The following is a 27,520-nucleotide window of genomic DNA, read 5'->3' as shown; positions in this document are numbered from 1 at the left end:
GGGCAAGGAAGCGCCGTTCCCCGCGGTTTTGTTCGAACACTGCCAACCTTCTCCATCCGACAAGGCGTACTGTACAAGGAGAACTTCAGCGACAGCAACACGGCGTGGCTGTTGGTGATCCCTTCCAGTCTTCGAGAAGAAATTTTTCAAGCCTGCCACGATGACCCGACGGCGGGACACCTTGGTTACAGCAGGACTCTTGCGAGGATACGCGAAAAGTACTACTGGCCCAAGCTTGCGAAGACAGTACACCACTACACCCGATCTTGCCACGAGTGTCAACGAAGGAAGAAGCCACCGACGAGACCGGCAGGACTTCTTCAGCCTATTGCGCCGCCATCTGCCCCATTCCAGCAAATCGGTATGGATTTACTCGGACCTTTCCCACCGTCGACGCAAGGAAACCGATGGATAATCGTCGCAACCGATTATCTCACGCGGTACGCCGAGACAAAAGCCCTTCCATCAGGAACGGCTGTTGAAGTCGCCAAGTTTTTCATCGAGTCCATTGTCCTCCGGCACGGCGCTCCCGAAGTCCTGATCTCAGACCGTGGATCATCATTCATGGCCCAGCTGACGCAAGAAGTCCTTCGTCTCAGCCACACCAGCCATCGTCGCACCACGGCGTACCACCCGCAGACCAACGGGCTGACGGAGAGACTCAACAAAACCATCGCCGACATGATCTCCATGTACGTCGACGTGGAGCACAAGACATGGGACGAGGTGTTGCCGTACGTCACATTTGCCTACAACACGGGCGTACAAGAGACCACTGGAGTGACACCCTTTCAACTGGTGCATGGGCGCAAAGTAACGACCATGCTGGACGCGATGCTGCCCCATGAGCCAGCTGACAGTGAGAGCGACGACGCCCAGGTGGTTGCTCAACGGGCCGAAGAAGTCCGCCAGCTCGCCCGACTCAGGATTCAAGACCAGCAACGCGCCGACGCGGGCCGCTACAACCTTCGTCGCAGGGACGTTCACTTCCAGCCCGGAGACAGGGTGTGGGTTTGGACGCCCATCCGTCGCCGCGGCCTCAGTGAGAAACTGCTGAAACGGTACTTTGGACCATACAAGGTACTTCGTCGCCTCGGCGAGCTGAACTACGAGGTGATGCCCGACGGAACACGAACATCGTCACGCCGCCCACCACGACCTGAGGTCGTCCACGTCGTGCGCCTGAAGCCGTACTACGCTCGATAGGACTGTGGACTTTATGTGCATGCTCCAAAAGACTCTTGAGTTTATCGTTCTTTTTTATTTTGGTTTGTTTTACACTGCATCGGGGCGATGCACTTTTAAAGGGGGGAGTAATGCCGCGCGCAGGGCTGAGAAAGCAACGCTCGGTCACGGACCTCCAGAAAGTTCCCGTTTATTCATGTAGCGCACGCACGTAACTTCTATTATTTATATCCATGTATCTTCTGCTTTTGTTTTCTAGAAAGTGCGTGTTCATTCTCGCCCCGATCACGCGACGCTCGAGCCGCTTTCGCCGAATCTTCTAGATAGCGACGTACTCTAGATAAGAGGCCGCCCGCGACCTTGTCGAGTCAGTCTCGCCTCAGCGTTTGATCGTGCTGCTTCGCCGCCTTCGACGCCCGCGACGCTCTGTTATTATCTTTCTTTTGTACCCTTTTATTTTTGGCACAAGTTCGCCACATTAAACGTTTATTTATTCCTGTTTATTTCTTAAAGGGGGGGGGGGGGGGATAATGCCGCGCCCAGGGCTGAGAAAGCAACGCTCGGTCACGGACCTCCAGAAAGTTCTCGTTTATTCATGTACCGCTCGTAACTTCTATCATTTATTCCTGCTTTTGTTTTCTAGAAAGTGCGTGTTCATTCTCGCCCGATCACGCGACGCTCGAGCCGCTTTCGCCGAATCTTCGAGATAGCGACGCACTCTAGATAAGAGGCCGCCCGCGATCTTGTCGAGTCAGTTTTCGCCCCAGCGTTCGACTCTGCTGACACGCCGACTTCGACGCCCGCGACGCTCTGCTTTCTTCTGTTTCCTTCTTTATTTTTGGCACAAGTTCGCCACATTAAACGTTTATTTATTTCTGTTCATTTCTTGTTTATCCCCCCCCCTTTAAAAGTGCATCGTCCCGATGCAGCACAAAACCGGAAAACAAAAAAACAAAAGGACAGCAGAATTGCTAGCCGGAGTTCACAGTCCACAGTTCACTCGTCGACGAGAGTGGAGAGTCCTATCGTTCGTAATACGGCTTCAGCCGGACGACATGCACCACCTCGGGTCGCGGCTGACGTCTTGCAGATGGGCGCGTTCCGTCGGGTAGAACTTCGTAGTTCAGATCGCCGAGGCGTCGGATGATCTTGTAGGGCCCAAGGTAGCGCTTCAGGAGTTTTTCGCTGAGACCGCGACGACGAATCGGCGTCCACACCCAAACTCTGTCTCCGGGCTGGAAGTGGACGTCGCGGCGACGAAGATTATACCGGTGAGCGTCGACATGTTGCTGGTCTTGAATTCGTAGTCTGACTAGCTGGCGGACCTCTTCTGCCCGTTGAGCAACCACCTGGGCGTCATCGCTCCCGTCATTGACTGACTCGTGCGGCAACATTGAGTCTAGCATAGTCGTCACCGCCCGGCCATACACCAGCTGGAAGGGCGTCACTCCTGTGGTCTCTTGCACGGCTGTGTTGTAGGCGAACGTGACGTAGGGCAGCACTTCGTCCCAGGTCTTGTGCTCCACGTCGACGTACTTACATAGAGACCATGTCGGCGATTGTTTTGTTGAGCCGCTCCGTCAACCCGTTGGTCTGCGGATGGTATGCCGTTGTTCGACGGTGTTCCGTGTGGCTTAGACGCAGGATCTCTTGGGTCAACTGTGCCATAAACGATGACCCTCGGTCTGTGATCAGTACTTCGGGGGCGCCATGGCGGAGGACGATGGACTCGATGAAGAACTTGGCGACTTCGACAGCAGTCCCCGAAGGAAGGGCTTTCGTCTCGGCGTAACGAGTGAGATAATCGGTGGCGACGATTATCCAGTGGTTCCCCATCGTCGACGGTGGAAAAGGACCCAGCAAATCCATTCCAATTTGCTGGAAGGGCTTGGTTGGCGGGGTAATCGGCTGAAGGAGACCTGCTGGCTTTGACGGTGGTTTCTTGCGTCGCTGGCACTCATGGCACGATCGTGTGTAGAGATGGACGGTCTTCGGAAGCTTTGGCCAGTAGTACTTGTCACGAATCCGGGCAAGGGTCCTGCTGTAGCCGAGATGTCCGGCCGCTGGGTCGTCGTGGCACGCTTGAAAAATTTCTTCTCGGAGGCTGGCGGGGACAACCAGTAGCCAGGGGGTTTCGCTGGTACCGAAATTCTTTCTGAAGAGCACGCCTCGCCGCAGAACAAAGCTCGGCAGGTCCCGAGAAAAGACCCGTGGGACAGAGCCTCCTCGACCTTCGAGGCTGTCGATCACGGAGCTAAGTTCCGCGTCGTCGCGTTGCAGTGCCCTCATGTCGGTAGCGTCAAGTGCGCCTAGAAAACGGGCGTCGTCATCGTCGTCCGCGCCGGAGATTGGAGGTTCGACTGGAGCCCTAGACAAACAGTCAGCGTCATTATGCTTGCGGCCGGACTTATGCACAATGGTTACGTCGAATTCCTGCAGTCGAAGGCTCCAGCGGGCGAGGCGTCCGGACGGATCCTTGAGGTTTGCGAGCCAGCAGAGGGCGTGGTGGTCTGTGACCACGCGAAACGGGATCCCGTACAAGTACGGGCGGAACTTGGTTATCGCCCAGACGACAGCAAGACATTCTTTGTCGGTCGTTGAATAATTTTGTTCTGCCTTAGACAGCGCCCGGCTTGCGTAAGCGATTACTCTCTCTGCCCCTTCTTGTCGCTGAACGAGTACCGCACCGAGACCGGTATTGCTGGCGTCCGTGTGGATTTCAGTCTCCGCCGACTGGTCAAAATGTCCGAGGATAGGGGGCGACTGGAGCCTTCGCTTGAGTTCGTCGAACGCTTGCTCTTGCTCCTCTCCCCACTGGAACTGCACGTCGTCTTTCGTCAGATGCGCCAGCGGTGCAGAAATTTGCGCAAAGTCACGAACGAAACGTCTGTAATAGGCGCACAGCCCAAGGAATCTTCGAACGGTCTTCTTGTCTGATGGCTTCGGGAACTCGTCGACAGCGGACGTCTTGGCGGGATCAGGGCTTACACCCTGAGCACTCACGACGTGGCCCAAGAATTTGAGCTCACCATAGGCGAACCGACACTTGGAAGGCTTGAGGGTCAGCCCAGCAGCTTTGAAGGCCTGTAGCACGGCTCGCAGTCGTCTCAGGTGCTCGTCGAATTCGCTTGCGAAGACCACAACATCGTCGAGGTAGACGAGACAGCTTTGCCATTTCAAGCCGGCAAGGACGGTGTCCATAACGCGCTGGAAGGTTGCCGGCGCTGTGCACAGCCCGAACGGCATTACTTTAAACTCATACAGTCCGTCCGGCGTGACGAAGGCCGTCTTCTCACGATCTCGTTCGTCGACCTCAATCTGCCAGTACCCGCTCTTCAAGTCCATCGACGAAAAGTATCGGGCGTGGCGTAGTCGGTCCAGGGTGTCGTCGATGCGTGGCAGTGGGTAGACGTCCTTTTTTGTTACGGCGTTCAGTCGGCGATAGTCCACGCAGAACCGAAGAGTCCCGTCTTTCTTTTTCACCAGGACTACCGGTGAAGCCCACGGACTCCTTGAGGGCTGGATAATGTCGTCGTCAAGCATTTCTTGTACCTGCTGCTGGATGGCTTCCCTTTCTTTCACAGAGACCCTGTACGGCGGCCGATGCACAGGGAGTGCGTCGTCATCAGTAATTATCCGATGTTTCGCAACCGTCGTTTGGCGCACTTTCGACGACGTGGAGAAGCACTCACTGAACTCGGCGAGAAGGTCACGAAGTTGTCGTCGTTGTGTTGCTGGGAGGGATGGGTCGATGTCGAGCTCTGAGGACGTGATTGTCTTGTTCTGCGTCGGAGAGGCGTCTTCTGAGATCACGGCGATCGCGGCTGAGTCTTCAATTTCCTCGACGTAGCCCACAGTTGTACCCTTTGTAAGGTGCTGCGACTCTTGCCGGAAATTGGTGACAAGGGCTACTGTACGCCCGTCCTGGAGCTCAGTTACGCCTCTTGCAATGCCAATCCCTCGTCCGAGGAGAAGTTGGACGCTTCCTTCCAGCAGTGCTACACCGCAGGTGGCTCCTTCGGTCCCGACGGGCACAAAGGCACTCGACAGCGGCGGCAGGTTTACGTGGCTGGCGAGGACTCGCACTGCAGCTAACGTCGGTTTGGTATTTTCCACCGATGGGGCAGGCTTCCGAAGCGTCAGCTTGTTCTCCGCAAGGTCGATGATGGCGCCGTATTCACACAGGAAGTCCATTCCGAGAATGACGTCCCTCGAACAGTCTTGCAAAACGACGAACTTCACAGGGCATGTTTCGCCGTGAATCTCGACGCGAGCGGTGCATCTCCCGACTGGTGTAATCAGGTGTCCTCCGGCGGTTCTTATTTGTGGTCCATCCCACGGCGTCATGACTTTTCGAAGGCGGCGAGAGAGCCTCCCACTCAAGACTGAGTAGTCTGCTCCGGTGTCCACGAGTGCAGATGCGTCGTGGCCGTCGATGACGACGTTTAGGTTATTGGACACCACTGCAGCGGCGTCGTTTTGGTCTCTGGTAGCGTTCGAGTGGGGGCCCACCGACGTTCGTGGAGGATCTTGGCGTCGGTCGTCTTCGGCAACTCCACCTCCAGGGGTTGCCGCGCCTAGTTTCCCCGGCGAGGAGCGAGGGGGGACAGGCTTTCACGTCGCGGTCGGTGCATCGGCGAAGCTGGACGTCGCGGTGACGGCGACCGGAACTCTCGGCGGGACGCAGGCTCGGGGGACTGGGGTCGTCGCAGGTACTCGTCGATCTCCCGAGGGCGTTCACCATACCGGGGGCGCGGGTCGCTCGGGTGGAACCCGCGTAGCCCGAGTCGTCGGTATGGGCATCGGCGGTAGGTGTGGTCCGCTTCCCCGCAATGGAAGCACAGAGGGCGTCGGTCGGGCGTTCGCCACACGTCGGTCTTGCGGGGTGCGCGAGGCTCCGGGCAGGCGTACTGGACCTGGTCGTCGTGGCGTCGGTCGTGCTGCGGCGCAGGAGACTGACGTCGGGGCGGCGTGACATAGGTGCGGCGAGGCGGCGGTGGCCGTCGGGCCACTGCGGCGTAGGTCAGGGCGGGCTCTTCGGGTGGTGCTACGCTGGCAGGAGCCTCCGGTTGAATTGCTCGCTGGACTTCTTCGCGCACCACTTCGGCGATCGACAGCTCAGCCGGCTGGTTGGCAGCAGGCAGAAGCTTGCGGAGCTCCTCCCGGACGATGTCGCGGACGATTTCCCGAAGGCCGTCGACACCGGTGGCGTTCAGGTCTAGTCGGCAAGATGCGGCGGTTCGAGGAGCAGGCACGCCGGCGAGTCGATGGTAATGGCTTGCTCGGGCCGACAGCGCTCGCTCGATGTCAGTGGCTTCAGCCACAAAACCGTCGACGGTTGTTGGGGGATGGCGGATAAGGCCCCCAAAAATTTCAGCCTTCACGCCACGCATGAGGACGCGAAGCTTCTTCTCATCGGCCGCCTCCGGATCGGCTCGGGCACATAGGCGCATGACATCCTCTACGAAGCTGGTCACGCTTTCGTTGGGGCCCTGCACCCTTGTTTGGAGAAGGTCCTCCGCTCGCTGCCGACGGTGGTGGTTGAGGAACGTTCGCTTCAATTCCGCGGCGCAGGACTCCCACGTAGTGAAGGACGCTTCGTGGTTTTCAAACCAATGCCTCGCAGTTCCTTCAAGCGCGAAGTAGAGATTGTGGAGGCATTGTTCAGTCGTCCATCCGTTGTGGCGGGCTACACGTTCGTAGTGTTGCAGCCAGTCTTCAACGTCCTCGTGGACGTCTCCGTGGAAAGGCGTTGGAGTTTTGGGTGCGACCGGCAGGTACACAACGGCAGAAGCGGCCGGGGTCTGCGCCTGGTTGGCCATCGTCGTCTTCGGGTTGGTCGTGGGTGGCAGAAGTCCGTGTTCCGGGGGTAGACCTCGGATGCGGCGACTTGACCGGGTCTCGATCTGGTCTTCGTCGGGTCCTCCGGAGCTGGGGTTTGGACTTGTACTGCGGGAACTTTGAGGGCTGCGCCGTACGGACATGTGATTACCCCCCACCTCCACCAGAATGTCACGGGTGGTGACGAATAAACAAGAAATGAACAGAAATAAATAAACGTTTAATGTGGCGAACTTGTGCCAAAAATAAAGAAGGAAACAGAAGAAAGCAGAGCGTCGCGGGCGTCGAAGTCGGCGTGTCAGCGGAGTCGAACGCTGGGGCGAAAACTGACTCGACAAGATCGCGGGCGGCCTCTTATCTAGAGTGCGTCGCCATCTCGAAGATTCGGCGAAAGCGGCTCGAGCGTCGCGTGATCGGGCGAGAATGAACACGCACTTTCTAGAAAACAAAAGCAGGAATAAATGATAGAAGTTACGAGCGGTACATGAATAAACGAGAACTTTCTGGAGGTCCGTGACCGAGCGTTGCTTTCTCAGCCCTGGTCGCGGCACCCTCTATGGTCGGCCATAGAAGTCCATGAAGACAGCTACAGCCAGCTATAGAAAAATCTATGGCCCTGTGCCTAAAGACCGGGAACCAATAAATTTTCTTTACCCGCCTCTTGAAAATTCTTTGGCCGCATGTCTAAAGACTTGGAACCAAAAAATTGTCTTTAACCGTCTATAGAAAATGTTATGGCCCTGAGCCTAAAGACTAGGGAACAATAAAATTTATATATACGCCTATAGAAAATTATATGGCCCCCTGTCTAAAGACAGCGATCCAATAAATGTTCTTTTCCCGATTATAGAAAACTCCTTCGACCACGTTTAAAGACTGAAAACCAAAAAAAAATGTCTTACCCGTCTATAGAAAAATTTATGGTCCCAGGTCTAAAGACTAAGAACCAATAAATTTTCTTTCCACGCCTACAGAAACTCGCTACCGACGCTTACTTTTTTTTAGTAAAAACGCTCCACGTTAGAAAATTAAATCAATACTAAATTTCTGTCAGGCCGGTGACCAACCACGACCCAAGATATGTTCTCTGCTGTTGCAACTGCAACGAGTCGTGAAAACCAGTAATATTGTTTGTTTGAAAAATCTATTAAAATACTTGTGCATCAATTAAAATTAATTATTACCCCCCAAAAGTGAAAATAACTTACACTGGCGCCGAACACTGCAATGAAGCAATAGATTGATTGCAATCTTCAGTACCAGTGTACTGCATGTCATCACTGCATTGTCAACGTGATTTATGAAGCTTATCAAAAATATAATTAATAAATTTTAGTTAATTAGGCTAATGATCTACATTTGTTTTTTTCAGGGTTTTGAATGAAGAGATGTGGGCTATTCCAAGAGACAATTCAAATAATGTATTAAGTACGAGTAATATTTGCTCCGCCTCTCCGTGTTTTAGCGACAAATGATGGGTCACCGGCAAAGTCGGTTTCAAAAATTAGACTGCCATATATACAGCTAGTGCGAACATAGCGTTTGTACATCTGCGTTGTTGCTGCTGTGTGGGGAAGTGTTCTGCTTTTGTTCAGTGTGTTCAGATATGTATGTATGGATTTACACGTATATCTATACATAGATATACATACACCATGTAGCGTTCACAAATCGGGAAGAACCTGAAGTCAAAATTTTTTTTAGGGTTTGCTGGCTAAAGAGAGTTATAGGGAAAGCCATAGAGAAGTCTTTAGCCAACAATTAGAAAAGCTAAAGAGCGCTACGGCTGGACAGCGACAGGGCCGTAGACAAAGCTAGAGGCCCATAAAGACGACCATAAAAATGCTAAAGACAGCCATAGAAAATTTTTCAGCTAATTGGGCCATACAGCTAAAGCCGACCATACAAAGAATTTTTTATAGCCGACCATAGGACCACTTCGTCGTTTACCCTGAGACTGGGTTTTTTTTTGAAGAGCAGAAGTAACAGAAAAAACAGACAGGTCTCAAACTCAGCTATACGTTTATAGCAACAACTTCCTCTTATATAGTTCGTTTTCGTTGTTAACAACCAATCACATACGACTTGTCCTTTGCACCGTGACTTTACAGGTTCCACTCCATCACAAAAGAAGCGGACACTCCCAACGTTTCCAAGTGAAAAGGTTCTAGCAGAAGATATGCCTCACAAAGCTTCAAGCAACTCTTTTGTGTCCTCACAATAAACAGGACAACAGCCCACAACAACATCCCACTCAAAACTGGTCATCTCCAAAATTGTAGAAAACAGACAATACTCACCAGTACACACCAAAGAAGCCTTTCAGGATGACTAACTAAAAAAAAAAGCACTTAAAATGGTAAAAATTGCTTGCAGCGGTTCCCTATTTGCATGGAAGGTTGACTAATGCAATTTCCCAACGATCTAATCCTAATTGTTTCTCTTACCACCCTTTTAACATCGTTCCTTTCCTTAACAACTGCATCCGTTCCAGACCAATCCGTTGTGCAGTTTCTACACTCCTCCAAATGCTTAGCCAACTCCGAATTTGCTGCATTATTTTTAACATTCGTTTTGTGTTCTGTTAAACGATCGTTTAAACACCGAGAGGTTTGGCCTACATACTTAAAACCACACGCCAAAGGAACCTCATACACCACGCCTACGCTACACGGCACCGACTTTTCCCTATGCGCCTTCTGACAGCCCTTCTGAGCCGTTTCAAACGGTGTCAATCTATCTAACCTAAAATCCGTGCTGAATACGACATCCACGCCATATTTTTTTGCACATGCTCTAAGATTGTGGGACACCTCGTGAAAATACGGAACCACAGCGTACCTATTCCTGATTTCTTGCGTCTTCCCCTTTTTCTTCCTGCACTGTAGGGCAATCTGCCTTTTGATGTACTCTTCCCCATATCCTGCCATATCCTGCGTTGGGAGTGTCCGCTTCTTTTGTGACATCCCATATCCTGCGTTGGGAGTGTCCGCTTCTTTTGTGATAGAGTGGAACCTGTAAAGTCACGGTGCAAAGTAAGTCGTATGTGATTGGTTGTTGACGACGAAAACGAACTATATAAGAGGAAGTTGTTGAAATAAACATATAACTGAGTTTGAGACCTGTCTGTTTTTTCTGTTACTTCTGCGCTTCAAAAAAAACCCTAGTCTCAGGGTAAACGACGAAATGGTTGACTTCCACCAGCTAGCCTGTACTTTGACTCTTTTCTCGTTGACCATAGGACATTTTTGTATGGTAGCTCCTACAAAAGAAGCAGACGAACATGCGATTTGCACAGAACATGCTACTAGATTCCGAAGGATAGCGCACAAGCACGTTGTGCCGTGAGCCTTTCGTAAATCATAAATTGCAAAAAGCAATGCTGAGGATTTACAAAAGCTTCACGCAGAAATGTTTTTAAGCGAACAAGCCGGTCTAAAATTGATTACACCCTTCTCAATCCGCATCGGTTCGCATCCAAATCTTTATTCTGCTCTAAAATTTAAGCTGCTAGTTTTGTTTTTGGAGTAACTCGTAATTTTTTCCTAAACAATTAGTCAACGGGATGGGGCGCTAATCTTCCGGTAAAGAAGAGTATTTCCGAAGTTTCAAAAGGGTAATTATGTGTGCACGTTTCCATGGCACAGAGAACAGAAAGAAACTCCCCGCTAATGGTTCAAAAAGGAACAAAAATGCAATAAAAATACAATAAAAACCGCTAATGGTTCAAAAAGGAACAAAAATGCAATAAAAATACAATAAACAAATACCTCCGCAGTTCATGGTAGATCCATTCTAAACCAGATGCTGAGAACTTTCGTACTCCAGGGCCATTCGGGCTATTTCATGTTCACACATCGTGAACAGCCGGTTGTATTTAGCACCAGGCGTTGTAATGGGCTACTTTTCTGCTCGAAGAGAGGACTTTTTGAAAGTGGCCGTGTATCTGGAGTCACTGGAAACGACCCGAAAATGGTCAACACGAACATTGCCTAGTCGTTCAATGCATTTGATGACAGAGAAACGAGAAAAAAATCTTAAATTTTTTGTAAAATAATTTTAAATTTGTTTAAGGCCGTAATATACTTCTTATGATGCAGCAAAAATAATTACGTGACGAAGCATACTTAATTAAAAATTCCCATTGGTTTCTTCGCATTCGTCGCGAGATTTCGCTTTACGTTGTTTGAATCCGACCCTTTTACGGGATTTGTTCGGTTTTTGTAAAAACAAAAAACAAAAAAAAAAAACACCCTAAAGCTCGTTCTTATGATTTGGAATGACAGTACAACCATGGGTCCACCAAAGTTTTTATTTCACGGGAATATCATCATAGGCTAACGAATGACAACACAAAAAGCGTTTATATTTTGTTCAGTGACGTGAATTCTTTAATCTTCAGGAAAGGGGGGGGGGGGGGGGGGGGAGGGCAGTGGGGTTAACAGTGGTTCTATAATTTAGATAGCGCCAAATGAGCCTTTCCGAGCTCCTATTTGGACATGCATAATAATAAACAAAAATAGAAGTGGTGATGTTACTTCTAAAATTACAGAAAAACGGTCACTTCCGGTGGAATTGCGTATTTTCAAATAGAAACGAGAAAGTAATGTTGGCGAAGAAATTAAATGATAAACATAAATGGATGTGAAATATTATGGAGGTGCTCTAAAATGGTAATTTTATTCTGAATAAAAAAAAAGGTCACGGGCAACGAAAATCGTTCCATGACTTCTTCACTTTTGCAAATAAAGAAATTATTTGATGACTACGATAATTTAGGTGGTTACTTGTTTGTTTATATTTTAATGTATCACTGAAATTTTCTATCTAACATCCGAAATAATAGTAATAGTGCACACGATCAGCCCAATAATCAATCAATATGAAAACGTGTTTTTTTTTTTTCGATGAGAACACATACTCCTTATATCGATACGTTTCCAATATCCGCCCTACTTACAGATATCAAGACGTTTCTGACATCTAACCTTTTCTATTCGGATACCCAAAAGAAAAAGGTTATTTTTTTTTTTTTTAACAGCCTGGTTGGGACACGCGTGTAAAGAAATGAAATTTACGCGAATATTTTTTTTATGCAATATTAACGGCGAGAGATTTATTTGAAATTCTGCGCGCGAAGTTCATGACGTCAAGGGTCATTCCGGAATGACCATCTCGGTCGTGAAAGCGAACCCGATCCACGTTTCCTCCACGCGCCCCAAATGCCGAGAGAGAAAACAAGTGAAAAGGAGGTGACTGCCGACTAAATCACGTCTCGCGCCGTCAATATTGCCTTAGAAAAGTTTTTTTTTCGCCTATAATTAATTTTTCGACAAGCGTGTTCCAACCAGACTGTTATTATATTATTTTTTCTTTTTAAGGGCTTTCTAAGGTCTGTTCACAGACATTCGATGCCTTAGAATCGCGCGCCTTTGAACCTCTTAATATCTCTTATGATTCTAAGAGGTTCAAACTTAAAACCGTAAGAGAACACACTGACGCGCGGTGACCTTGGAACTGAAATTCACTACAGCGAAGGTTACGCGGTATTTGCGAGTTCAAATGAACGAACTACTTATAAGAACTGACTCATTGACAAAAATATTTTTAAGCCATGAAAGAAGGTGTGATGCGCAAAAGAAAATAAAATGTACGAGAACGCCTAGTGTTCCACTGCTACCCGATAGGTGGTACCAGTGTGCCCCCTCGTCAAGTGTGGACGCAGCGGTTTGAGCCCTGAATACGTTAACCACCAAGATTACTTTGTTGTCTGTCCTGTTACTGTTCAAGTCAGTAATTAACTAAAAATGTCTAGTTAGACAAGCTTCAATCAATGGGAGCGATCACTAGAATAAAAACACTATATTCTTGGGACTGTTTTTGAGTTGCGACTCGCGAGGCATATCTTTAGGGAACGGGATCGTTTTTTTTTCCTCGTTATGGAGATTTTGCGGGTACAATTTCGGTTACTTTATGATGTAATTTGTGCCCACGTAATCATGTTACTCAACATCAAGGGGTCATCTGTGCCATCTCTCTAACTCAACATCATGGTGAATTTATGCAAGCCGTCAGGAACACGTACTGTATAAATAAGGTCGTAGACTGGGTCACACAAGTTCATAGGAACGCGAAGTCATCATTAACAACGTTTCAACCGAAGTTTACGCGGACCTATGGAGCTGCTCAATGTGCACAAAAACTCTTAATATTTTCCCTAATAGTTCATTACTTTGCGTTTTGTACCCCTTAGTGAGCGATTGGCATTTTCCACATACCGACGGAACCAGGTGGTGGCTGCACGAACTAAAAATCGAGGAAGTGACCTACCTGCGCTATTAATCGATAATGGGAGCTACGCTACCAGTTTCTTCGCTCTCTGAGCAGCGGCGCCTGCCCAACGCGACTTTAAAGAGAAACATCCGTGGCGTCCACCCAAACGTCGTGTTTTCCTTTTCGTCGACGTTCTTTTCTTGTGTAACACAATTATATATATGCTGCAGTTACGTGTTCTACTCGCTGATATACAGCCTCCTTCCGAATTTCCTCGATTTTTCGTTCCGACTTCCGCCGCTTGGCATCGGGCGCTCGCGCGTGCGCAGAACGCTTCTCGGAAAAGGTCCATTGACTATTTCCCTGATCCACAATCGTATTTGCTTTATTTGCACTAAGTGCAACCTGAATTTTCTGATTATCAAATCTACCAATAAAAAAACCTTCAAAGGTGTATCTAAAAATGAACGATATTTGTATTTGAAATATACATAGTTCTGCTACTTTAGTCACCACAACCACCATCGTAATCATAGTCAGTATTATCATCATCATTAGGGGCTTCATGAACAGCCTTAGGCCGCCCTGGCCGAAGGCTGTTCATGGCGTCCCCAACCTCCTTAATCAGGCCCTGCCGAGAGGCTAAGTGGCAGGTGTCCCAGGGGTTTCCATTTATTGCTCTGGGATGGATGCTGACAGGTAAGCTCCCCCCCCCCCCTCCCTGTAATTTAAAAAACAAAAAAAACAACATTCCACTGCCTACGCCTGAAAAGAAAAAAAAAAAAGAAAAACAAAGTAAGAAGAAAACGCGAGGGTTTGCGACGGAAGACTCGTATCGTTCTCAGACGTCGGCGCTCTCACTTCCATCAATGACCGTATTGGTCTCTGTGCACGGTCTATACGACCTTTTGAATATATATACGTGTTTGCCTCCACGTGGCTAATGTATCGGGTAACCTTGATGGTAAAAATTGCTTATTTTGTTTTAACGTGGAATGTGTTTTAACGGTCGTTTTCTACAAGAAAATCGTTATAACCGAGCGTGATGAACAAGTGTTACACATACACAGAAAGAAGAAAAAAATTGATGTCACGTCACCTGACGTCACGAGACCTATACACCGATTCAGTCTGTCGCTAAATATATCGGGAAAATATATCCCACATGAGCCATACTATATACTGCCACTTTCCCAGGAAAATTAACGCCATATGTGACCTGCCGTCACTCGGCCCACACACCCATTCAATCTCCCCGCTAAAGTAGTGGGAAAATGGACTTCACATGACCTATTTACCAATTTAGTTTCTCCACTAAATTTAGTGGATAAAGTGACGTTGCGAGTCCTTTATTTTCCCCGCTAAATTTGCTATATATATTTAAAAAAAAGGAAGCGGTAGTGGTTCGGGGGCAGATTCTATGATCCCTGTTTCTTCCTCAGCATGAGTGAACTTGTGTAATTTTTTTTTCTTGAATGCAGAATGCATTGTAACAGAAGCGAAGTTTGGAAGTGCGTAGCTGTAGCCGCAGCGTCACCGTCAACGTGCCGCCATGAAATAAATTTAGCGAGCATACTGCCCGTTACATCTATCAGGACTCGACTATATATGTCACGTGGTTCGTGCCACTAACTAGGAATCAGGCGTGCGCCAGGTCACGTGACGTCACGGTGGTGCGTGACTTAGTTTGCAATTCGCATGTCACCGACGTCATGTCTCTTAACTACGTCGCGTTGCGCCATGGATTGACATCAAACGTCACTGGATCTATGGTTACTGAAAGGATGAGAACGGCAGGGCGCTAGGAGCCGGTGGCGTAGCCAGGAATTTTTTTTGGAGCGGGGGGGGGGGGGGGGGGGGAGAAGCTGAGGCGAATGTGATGTCGATGACTTGGGGTGCGGAGAAGGGGAGGGAGGGTCAAAATGTATGTGTATATATTATAGGGTCGGCTGGATTTCGGGAGGAAGGAGAGCCCCATAAGCACCTCCCCCCCGGCTACTACCCTAGGGGGAAGGGCAAAGCCCCATGTGCCCTCCCCCCCCCCCCCGCCTACGCCCCCTGCTAAGAGCTTTAGTTGTCCCACCTTCCGTGCGAACTCCTTTCCTTAGATATAACACTTTGGCCTTTCGCGAGACCCTCGAGCGTGCAAGCGCAGCCAAAGCATTAGCGGGGGACAACGAGCGCAGGCTGGAGTGTTGGGACCGTGGAGCTCTCTCTCTCCAGGCTGATGCGCAGATACGGGCCAGAGGCCCTAAACTCGTCGAACACAAAGTTGGAGCCCAAAGTTCGGGTTGCGCTCCGATTGGAGGCCGGCGAAAAAAGCGCCAAGTCATCGTCGAAATAGCCCAATCGGTGCGCTCCATGAACTTCGGCCCCAACTTTGTGTTTGACGGGTTTAGCTCCCCAGGTCAGGCCAGCAACCGAAAAGGGTTTCGGGCGGGAAGCTCAGAAACAGCTAGGGTCTCTCTTATAAACTCTGTTCAGTTTACATATTTACAGGTTTCCCGTCGTCAGAGAGCACACACTAGCAGCCGCTCGCTGCCCTTGTGAAAAAGTCACTTTCCTCCACGTCCCACAATAGAGTGCGTTCTCTCTTTTTCTCATCACGTCCTTAGTAGACACTTCTTGCAATAAACTCCATAGCCAATGTCAGCGAAGCGTCAGTTTGAAGCGTCGGAGCACCGGTCCTATTCCTTACCCTCGCACGCGCCCCTAGCGCACACAGGCAGGCGTCCCTGAACCAGAGTCGTCTTGTCACTCCTGTACAGTCATTCCTTCGGCTACGTCCCGGCCGAGGAATAGAATTTCGAAATATAAAGATCATACCCTGAAGTGCGGACGTTCTGGCTTTCTCGCTGGAAAGGACAACTCCCGATGGCTTCTCGAAAAGCTGGCTGCTATCCCCATTGTCCAGGTGCACCTCGCCGCCAACGCGACGCCCGAATAGACATTCCCAGGCAATAGCGGCTGAGACGTGGCGTTCACGAGCCGGTAGCTGGTATGCTAAGTCGCACACTCACTCAGGTGATGGAGAGCCGAGCCTCCACATAGGTCTTTCACAGCACCGACCGCTTGAAAGAGACACAGTGCCATTCTCAAGTTTTCAGTGACTATAAAAACGTTGGTGAGACCTTGACGTCACTTGGAACCACAAGTTCGCACAGTGAGCCACTCAACCTAAGGACCGCTGCGACGCTGGTGAGTATATGTCCCTCCCAAAAATAAACTGTGGCCCTCAAACTCATTCCAGCATAGGGGGTAAATTTCAAGTGACACCTCTAGGTTTCCTAAGGAAAACACCACTTCTGTCTGTTTGATTTTAACTCGCCGTTTTGCCTGTGACACATTTAGCTTTGCATTGTTTATGTAACTGAATTGTTTGTGTCTATACCTGATGTGATAACAATATTTGAAACGGCACTGCCCGCAGAACTTGCTGGTATATTGAAATAGAACAAGATCACACATCGTTGATGATCTGTCCATGACCTAACTCGAGAATATACCTCTTCTGAAATTCGATCTAATGCTTTAATACATGATACCGTCAATTTGAACACGCACCATCGAATTTGTCGTTCACAGGTGATAATCCCCAGCCTGACATCAAGGGTGGTAAGTTTAAAAGGACGTCACTGCACGAGCTTGTGCACTGCATGCCATAGCACGAACCTCTCGCTTTGTCCTGGCATGGCCGCTCGGGAGTTCATGAAAGGCCCAATCGCATTGCTTCCATAACCTCTAAAACCATTATTTTAAAGATTGCACGCTGCTCTGTTCTTCGTCGTCCCTCAGTTGGAACACGTCTAAGGAGGTGCGTCGAAACAGGAAGACGGGGAGGGAGGCAATGTCACCCCCCCCCCCCCCAAAGTTGCTTGGAAAGAGGGGGCAAGGGGTATAAAGGGGTAAAGGAAAGGGGGAGGGGGGAGGCGATCTCCTCAGCCTCACACCACTACCATCTATATAGTGCGCAGACGTTTCAGAAAGGTACAATAAAAACTTCGGGAGCAGGGGTGCCCCCCTTCTTTACTACAATCTCCTCCCACGTCTCTCTTTCTCTCTCTCGAACATTTTCTACAACACGTCCTGACCCCGAATTTTTTGTTTGTTTGTTTGTGTGTGTGTTGGTCGTACCCCTTTTTATTTTCCTTCTCCTGGTTCTTTTCTCGCCAACCCCCTCGCCCCCCCCCCCCCCCCCCCCCCATCCCTCAAACACTACCGACATCCCTACCCACACAGCCTCTCGTTGGCCCCGGTAACGTTGTTGACAGTGACGGAAGATGAGCTCTAAAATCGCGCGCACCGCGCGCGGATCCACAATATCACAAAGTTAAATCTTTGCCTCGATTCCGAAGCGAAGATTTTGGCTTCAAATAACTCCTTCCCAAAGTTGTGAAACGCCACCTTGTCGTCACTGATAACTTCCGCAACGATCTTGCGACGAGAAAGTTCAGAGTATTCACAGGCCGCCTATGAACAAGCTAGACAGCATTTACTTTAATGCGGCGTAGGGATGTAGGGACACGCGGGCGCGACGTCATTAGAGCAGCCGGTCAATCGGCTGGCCCCACGGTGTTGCTCGCGCGCGCTCTGATGAAGCTCGCTGGGACTTCGTGTTTCTCAATCTCGCTTGAATTTGAACACCGAGAGAGTTTTGATGATTGACATCTTGTCCCGCGTGACGCCATCGTTGCGAGAGTCCAATCTGCACGCTCCGCGAACGTCAAGCACAAAGCCCAAGCTTTGTGCTTGACGAGTTTAGCGACCCAGGAGTTTAGTCTGCCAGAGCATGGCGACATTGTTACCCACTGTGGAGGAGCACTATAGCCAGTGCAGTACGCAGTGCTGGGAAGTACTTTAAGCATATACATTGTACATAAAGTACAATGGAGGAGGGGTACATTTCGAGTGAAAATGAAGAAATCGATCACATAAGACCATTATGGCGCATGTAATTTCTAGCGTTAGAGAGATAAAGACGGGGGCCCGCCGCTGCGGAATGCTTGCCGGCAGCGTGTTTGAGATGCTTGCAATAAACAAACAAGACAAGGGACGACACGAGCCCCTCGACTGCCCGCGTCCAGGGCGGGCCGAAACCAAGGGGGCTATGCAAGACGGCGATGTCCCGGTACCTTTGTCCCGCCGTCTTGCATAGCCCCCCCCCCCCCCCCCCCCCCCTCCTTTCCCCAGGACACCCGTGAGCCAAGAAACAGAGACCGAAGCGGTGTGCTATCCTACCCACTGCACCTCGAGGGGTCCAGAGTCCAATAACAGCTCCCGACATGGCTCAAGTACCGGAATTGTATGCTGGCATTAACTGAGGGAGAGGAGGGGAGGAGAGCGTGTGGAGTCGTCAGAAAAACCGAGCTCTGCTTGGAATGCCTAGCGGGTAGACGCAATGTTAGCTGCTTTTTGTCTGCACTGCACTCGTCGAACGCGTTTGAACACGGAACGCCGGCGTTCGAGTTCGCACGCGTTCGAACGGTGCAGTGGAGACACAGGCTGCTAGCTTTGCGTCAACCCACTAATCATTCGAAGCAGAACGCGGTGTTCTGACGACTCCGCGCACTCTCGTTACCTCCTCTTCCTCAATTTCTGCCGGCATTTCCCCGGACCACGGACTGAGCTGCTGGTGAGAGGGAGTGTCGACTCACGGGCCCTTGCCCTCATCCTCTAGCTTCTCTGTTGCGCGTCGATGTCGTGCGTCGTTGGCGACGGTCGTTAGCAAGATTTGTCATTACATGCAGCACATGTAAGATGCCGAGGATTCAGTACGGGCGACGTACCCAGCACTTCCAGCGGATGGTCACAAACTAAAACGTTGGTATGGTGAAGTAAAGCGTACATACATATTCAATAAGGCGAACTTGTGGCTGCGACTAAAACAAAATGGAACCGTACATCGCGCGACTGCGACGAAAGAGCTACTGTCTCACTAACTGGCCGTCCGCATTTTTGTCCTCGCCCCTGGATAATTTTTAGGAGGTGACCACTGTCCTTTCGCGATTTCACTCGAATGTTCCGAAACCATCACCTTACTAGGGATTGGTTGGGATCCGAGTGATGTCGGAAAACGACTCTGGCACGCACTTTACAGAATCACATGAACTTGAGGTATACGCGACAGTATATAATATCTTAAAAGTGAGTAACCATTACAATTCTCACTATTTAAGATAAAACACAATAAAAGACTACAGAAGATATGACTGCCAACTTTCTGATAAGCAACCCAAATTTCATCGGCGACCTGACTTCTGGGGATTCAAAAGGACTTAGCAGCCGACTGAACGCAGAATCGGGGACTCAACCCGGAAATTTATGTAAACCGAAAACAAGCATAGGATTATATTTTTGAGAACCATACTCGGATCAAAACAGATATTAATTTCTAAGGATGAACTAAAATTTAAAAACAAAACCGAAAAAAAAAATTCGATCTCCGGTTTATTGTGAGCGTTATGCATCTAAGCATTTAAAAATAGTAGCAACCGAAAATTGCAAAGGACATTTTTAAAGCCGCACTCAGCGGGGAAATGGTATACGGTCTAAATATCACCGTGTTTCATCCTCGCCGCAAATGCGTTTTGCAGAAAACACTGCGGTTTAAGCCTCAGGAAAATGCCCATAAGCCTATTTTTTCACGGAACACTCGACGTCGCTACTCAAGGCGGGCTTCGAAAGAAGATTAACGAAATGTGAGGCCGAAAGAAAATGTGTACTTAGAAAAAAGTATTCCGCCGTGCGACATCGCCATGGCATTTTATGTAATCAAAGCATGCTCAGTGTCACATTGCAAATTTCTTATTTTTAGCACATTATCTTCATAACTATTTTTAAATGACAGATATCGTCCTTGGCTTTATAAACAGCACCAAGCAGTCGGGGAGAGTAAGCAGATATACTGTCCACGTGAGTAGGCCGAGCATGCGCGTTGCATCGACAAGACAAAGGAACAAAAAGACCACCGGACACTCACGATTGAGAACGACGTGAGTGGACAGTGACTTTGAGAAGAGACCGTCCAGGATCGAGGCTGTGCAGGTGACGTTGAGGCCCCAGTGTTGTCGCCTCAGAGGCTCGATCCGAAGGATGGTCTTCTGCAGATCGCCTTCCACGATGCTGGTCACGTTCGCCACGGCACCCATGTTGTTCTGCCACGTGCTCTTGAACCTCGGTTTGCCTGCGGGCAATCGTATACACTCGAGATTAGCTTCCAAGCAGTGTACGTTTCATTTCCGGCTTCCCGTTTGTTCGTCCTGTACTAATGACACCATAAGGTCTTCTTTTAGAGTTGCAACGTACAACGCACTCACCGCGACTTTGAGTTTTGTTTCTGTGCTACGAAAGCTTGGAGTTTGTTTAATTGCGAGGTAATTTAATTCGAAAGAAGAACGACGAGAAAAAACACCAGCAAATAAAATTACATGGTTCAAATCGAAAATGTTTCTAGTAATCTGACTAGAACAAGTAATTAATGTGAACGTTGATAAATGACAAGAGGCGTGAACAACCCTAGAGGAACGGACTAGTTGTACGAAAAGAAGGAAACCAATTTATATAGTTTGTCGTCAATATCTCTTGCGCGTACACTGAACTCTCAAGACCTCATTGTCAAAGACAAAATGAGCAGCAAACTTGAATGAATGGGCCGAACCGTGACGCTATCGCCATACAGTAGGCGTACTGACTCCAAAGGCGCACCTGACTGCAGTATAAAATTCTCAAGGATTACACCACAAGCAGTCATAGGGGATAGGCACAGGCCCTTCGGGCACGATTAGCTTTATAATCAGCTACAAAAAAAAAAAAAAAAAAGAAACGCAAAGATAACGTTTATTTTAATGCTGAAAGCGCCAAAACTCGTAATAATAATAATAATAGTAATAATAGTAGCTTTATTTTTCCAACAAAATACAATGTTGAAAAAGTACGACACGGGAAGAAAGCTGTAAAAACAGCTTGACGAGCCCCGAGCCACCTATACCAGCAGTCGCGATGCAGGCGCCAAAGAAATTATACAAAAATAAAACATGACACGTGTACTACATGTTTGAGAAACTTCAAAAAAAAAAAAAAGAGCTGACGCTATACAAGATAAGTAGCATATTCATACAATTTACACAATAGCGAAAACACACACAGAACGTTAGAACATCACTGAAATAAACGCGAAAGAAAACATCGATTCAAGAGATTTTAGCGCTTATTGCGGACAATGAAGCTCGAAATTAACATCTGAAATAAACATTTCCCGTAAGATGCTCACCGATATATTGCTGAGCTCAATACCTTGCCTCGTAAGCTGGTTAAGGGTAGTCGGCAAAGTATATTTTAAACTTTGGTGGCCGTAATTTGATCCAAAAAAAGGGTACTTCCCAAGGTTCTTTAATTCGTGTTGGGTATCTATAAATTTTATCTGTTAGCTTCGCTAAGTTTTTAATGTGATATTGGGATAAATTTGTTTGTGTTTTATACCTTGCACATAAACAATATTTGTATAAATCAAACATTTTCATGACACCAATTTTACTGAAAAGACCATCGGTTGGATGTTCTAGTGGCACATTACAGATACTTCTCAATATCTTTTTTTGTAACATAAAGATTTTGTGGAGGTTGGTATAGGTAGTAGTGCCCCATATAAGTTGACCATAATTTAAATGTGAATAAGATAATGAATTATATAATATTAACTTTGTTCTAAGTTGTAGAGTGCGTTTATGACGATATAGAATACCGACGATGCTAGATAATTTCGCGAGTATTAAAAAAAAAAGCACTGGTGGATGTTTTTATTATTTTTTTTAAAGCCAGGTACGGGGTGCATTTGCACTCGGCCGTGTAGCGCCACCGTTCTCCCGAGGAATTCAGTAGCTTAACCTGTCTTGCAGAGTGGCAGTGCGAACATACACTATAGACGTACTGCAATGTACTGCCCACTTCGCAGTTGCTTAGAAGACGCCAACATGACCGTGTTGTTTGTATATTGTTTTTTTCGTGAATAAGTTCCAAGCAACATATACATCACTACCGCAATCCAAGCTCACCGCATCCCGGACTCTGATTATGAATGTGTTCGCTTGCTTCAGCCTTAAATGACTCTTCTTGCGCGACGAGGAATTGCAGTAAGCACATTGAACTCGTCAAATGGTCTAGCATCTCCAACATTTATGCAATTCACGAGATTTTCAAATTTGTTGCCGTAGGGCAGAACTACATTCCCCGCTGTTGACGATGGGGCAAACAAATAAGCAGACAAGAACATGACTTTATAGTTAATTTGTTTCTGAAATTGAAACGTGACCAATACATCTTAGGATGGAGTGCTAATATTGACCTTTACAGCCTTGGGTACGTTGACGTCAATGAGGAAGTACGATTTATTGGGAAAATCGATGAGCTATTGAACGTTCGTTGCGTTTAATAAACTGCGAACGATCATTAGGATGCCCAAGATCGTTAGATTTTTAAATGTGCATAGCTCGTTCGTGTATAAAAATAGAAAATCTCGCGTATTAAAATAGCTTATCGATGAGTGTCAACCAGCGTTCTAGGGACACTTGGAGAATTGTTCGTTCGTTGCAGAGACGAGCGTGCTGTTTATACTAACAAAATGCACGGTTGTGTTCCCTAAGCTCGCCCAAAAGCTTTGCCATCAATATAATTGATCAGTGCGAGACCGAGAGGCGGAAATCGCTAAGCGCGTTAGCCAAAGCCTTCTCTGCCTTCTCTTTCTCCCCCGGTAAGCCAAGAGAGGAATCCACTTTACAAAATATTTCGGAAGAATGAGATATGGGGTCAATCAGGGCGTCAGACGTTGACGGATGGGTTACTCCACGTGGTTTTACCAACATGCTGGCCGATGCCTGCACCTCGCCGTTTGTTTGTGAACAGTAGTCGTCTTTTTCCCTCTCTGGCAGATGTAACATTAAAAATATTGCCTTGTTGCAATACTCCACCTGACCATAATAGAGCTTCTTGCATCGGTCGGAATTTCGCTCCAACATCTGGGGAGCTAGACTCGCCAAAAACAAAGTTGGAGCCGAAGTTTACGGATCGAGCCGATTGGATTCTAGCGACGATGATGCAGCGCTTTTGTCACCGAAGACCAACCGACGCGCTTCGTGAGCCTTTGGAACCAACTTTGTGCTTGGACGACTCTGCTGGGCCTGGTGTAGAGATGCTCATTCAGTTGCGATCATCATCGAGGGCACTCCTTGCCGCAGGGGGTTTGCAGCAATATACCTCTCGCAAAATCGAAGGGACCCATCACAAAACATCTTGGGTACACTTAGGCAACCGTTTCGGTTTCGTTCTGCCAACCTCAATTTACGATATCCCGTCACGACCAAGTACAGCGCATGCAATTTTGAATATGTGACTTACCCTAAATATATGGTGTTACCTACCAGAGTTTGTGTGCAGGTTAATAAAAGAAGAAGAAGAATTGTACTGGGCATATCACCCTGTTCCACGGTCTCAATGTCCTAGGCTTCTGAAATGATCCGTGACCCGAGAGAGTGAATGAGCGCCTTGTGACCGAGTTTTGCTCAAACCAGTTTGGCATCACAGTTTCTTCTATCCGCAAAGCTCACCGTCTGAGCGGTTTTCCGTCCATTAAGAAGTGACCAATTATTGAAAAAATTTACAATGACAAAGATGTGGAATTGGTGTTAGGTCAAGGCCCCAAGCTAAAGAACACACCATTTAGCATATCGCGTGACTACTCTGAGGCCGTCCGCGACAAACGCTGTAAACAATTGCAATTTCAAAAACAATAAAGATTGTGACCGTGTTCGATTTCCTCTGAGCAAACGTTTTGTGAACAATGGCCTTTACATATTGCCACGCACGCCGCCGAGCGAGCGCGTGAGTGGCCGAATGGTTGCCGGGGTTGACAGTCGAGCGGAAAGTCTATAGGTTCGGTTCCAGACAGCGGAATGTTTTTTTATTTATTCTTTCAACTTAGCGTTCTCATAACCCCGAGAACATTGTCGTCTGATCGAGTCCCGAATGTTCTACGCGCCGAAAGTTCTACGCCGAATGTTCCATAAACCCACCCGGGTAAATAAAGGACTCCTCATGGCGAGCGGAGTCAATCTCGCCCCAGCGTTCGATCCTGCTGTTTCGCCAACATCGACGCCTGCGGCGCTAACCTTCTACTATTTTGTTTTGGGCACAAGTTCGCCCTTTTCAACGTTTAGTTCCCCAATAATTTGCCGCCTCAACATTTGTCGACTTTGATACCAATGCCGCTGTGCTTAATCCTCGGCCTACCAATGCTGCAGTACTTGTTCCTCGGACTACTACAGCATGATAAACGCCCCCCCCCCCCCCCCCCCCAATCCGTCAAACTCAAGTGTCTGTCTTGTCGTCGCGATTGAAGCGTTGTTCCCCTTATAGTTTTTGTTTTTTGTACACCAATATAAGAAGCATTCTCCCGAAAAGTATCGCTCTTTCTTCACTCATCGATTCATGCTCATCATCACTGATCGCGCTGACTAATACGTGGCTCAACTACACCGTTCACGATAACAACATTTTAGTCAATGGGTTCGTTTACAACTATTTTCGCTGTGATAGGCAGAATCGTAGAGGTGGTGGGGTCCTCACTGCGTTGACAAAAGAGTTCCTTGCTGTCCCCAATAGCATTAAGTCTTTCCTCGAATACGTATTTGTCTTCTTGAAGTGTGGTTCCGCTAACGTAATTGTTGGTGTTTTCTACCGCCCTCTTGATATGAAAGAGACATTCATGTAAGAATTCCCTCGGACTTTGGGTGAAGTTTGTATTAGATTCCCTAACTGTGTGGTTAATTATATTTGGAGATTTCAATGTCCCTGCCATAAACTGGTCGACATTATCGGTTGAGGCTACCAAAACAGAGGCCCATGCTTTCCTCTAGTCTTGTCTAGACCTCAATATCTCAACTCATTACACTTCGCACGCGGCGATCTAACACTTTAGCAAATGTTCTTGATTTAATTATAACCAATTTTCTCGGCATCCGTTCCGACATGGTTCACCTAGACAGGCTCTCTTATCATGATGTTATTACCGGTCGCATTTGTTCGCCTGACATAAGTACCACCGATAAGCGGATCAGATGTTACGACAGAGCCACTTTTGATTGACTTAACTCCGATTTATCTCTTTTCTCAGGACAGTTTCTGCAAAAATTTACGTCGCGCACAGTCGAAGAAAACTGGGTCTTCTTTAAAACACATTTACTGGTCTCATTGATAAGTTTATTCCTATAATATCAATAAAGTGCAAAACATTGCGCCTGGGTTTGGTCAGCAGCTTCGACTACTAAACACCAAAAAAGGGCCTGTTCAGGCTAGCAGTAAAGAAGAAGCTAAAACTCTCTTGGCTTCGATACAAAAAGTATGCCAGTGATTACCAGTCGCTTCTTAAATCCATCCGCCGTAAATTGTTTTGTTATGACTTGTCGTCTTTACCACTAAATAACCCTCGACGATTTTGGCATGTCGTTAATCCAAGTAGTCATCCTCAAATGTCTTTCATCAATAACAACGGCGTTTCAGTTCCGCAGTCAAGTGTGCTCAGCTCCTTAATGAATCATTTTCATTCGTGTTTACTCGTGAAGACACTACTTCGTCTCCCACCTTAAGCAGGTTTAATGATATGTCTATGTCTGAAATAGCCATTGAAGAGGCCGGCCCATTTTATCTTTAATAAACAAACTTAAATATACCATCTGACTCTGATCACACCAAATTAAATAACAATATACTTAAAAATACTGCGCAAGGCAATTTTGGGATTTTGACAGCCATTTTCTTGCAGTAATTTTCCACAGGTCTCATTCCTGAAGACTGGTGTATAGGATAAGGTAATTTCCATCTTCAAATCTGGTGATCGCTCTTCCTCACTGAACTATAGATCTATCTTACTAATCAGCACTATTTGTAAACTTCTGGAGGACATAATACATTCTGAAGTCATGCGCTATTTAGAGGACCATAACATTATTTTCAAGTATCAGCGCGGTATTCGCAGAGGTTACTCATGTGAAACTGAACTTGCCGGTATCGTTCACGACTTACATCCATCTCTTGATGCTGGTTTTCAATTTGATGCTATTTCTCTCGACTCCTCGAAGGCTTTTAACCGCGTTTCCTATCACAGGCTTTTACTAAAACTTGCACAGCTTAACATTCATCGTAATGATCTCTCATGGATAAAATACTTTCGTTCGAGTAGGCTTCAGTTCACTTCCATTAACAATTCACACTCCCCTTACGCCCAAGTGACATTAGGAGTTCCCCGGGAAAGCGTGATGGGTCCATTACCTTTCCTCATATCCATTAATGACTTACCCGCTCGCGTTTCATCTCATGTCCGTTTTGTTGCTGTCGACTGTGTCATCTACCGTAACACCTCTTCTAGCACTGATCGCCGAGCTCTCCAATCAGACCTGGACGAGATAACCACGTGATGTTCTTTGGGACTAATGACCCTCCACCATAAGAAAAGAAAACGCTTGTCATTTACTAAATGCTCCTCTTAGACTCCAACCTCTTACCTTCTGAATAACAATACTGTCGAACTCATTTCTACATATAAGTTCCTGGGTGTCCACTTTCAGTATGATTTATCCTGGCACTACCACATTGATCTCACCCTTACTTTCGTTCGCAAAGCGCAATCTTAAACAAGCACCCGCTCATTTACGAAAACTTGCTTATATCACCCTAATCCGCCCCAACATTGAATATGCTTCTACCATATGGGATCCTGAGCAAGCCTACGTTATAAGTAACATCGAGTCCCTGGAGAACCGTTCTGCTCGTTTTATTTGTTCTGACTGCTCTCCATTTCCAGTGTCACCGCGTTAAAAAAATCAAGCTGAGTTGCAAAACCTATCACGGCACCGTAAACAAGACCGTCTGTCATTATTTCACACGTTCTATCACCATGCATCGCTTCACTATATTGTTTTTAAGAACACCCCTCATTATCATTTCACGTCGCGATCATTCATTCAAAGTAACACGCATCACATGCCACTCATCTAGTTATGGACGATAATTTATACCAAAAGCGATAATCGACTGGAACAACCTACCGGCTCACATTGCAACTGAACTAGATGCGTCTAGCTTCCAAGAGCTCGTGCGCAGTTATACTAATGCTTAGCGTTCTTTTTACACCGAGGCTGCTATGGGCTAGGTAGGGTCTGGGGAAAAATGCGTC

The 27,520-nt window shown here is 47.7% G+C and overlaps 1 protein-coding gene across 1 annotated transcript in view; it reads right to left on the bottom strand.

The window, feature by feature from the left end:
• LOC121837018 (limbic system-associated membrane protein-like) overlaps positions 1-27,520 on the bottom strand; it is a 219,352-nt gene that overhangs the window by 78,281 nt on the left and 113,551 nt on the right. Inside the window, exon 4 of the mRNA XM_042292214.1 lies at positions 20,279-20,482. Within this exon, the coding sequence (XP_042148148.1) occupies positions 20,279-20,482 (204 nt within the window). The remainder of the gene's footprint in view (positions 1-20,278; positions 20,483-27,520) is intronic.

Source organism: Ixodes scapularis, unplaced genomic scaffold, assembly GCF_016920785.2.
Source record: "Ixodes scapularis isolate PalLabHiFi unplaced genomic scaffold, ASM1692078v2 PGA_scaffold0__279_contigs__length_252992795, whole genome shotgun sequence".
Lineage (NCBI taxonomy): Eukaryota > Metazoa > Arthropoda > Arachnida > Ixodida > Ixodidae > Ixodes > Ixodes scapularis.
This window is presented reverse-complemented; position numbering and strand designations above follow the sequence as displayed.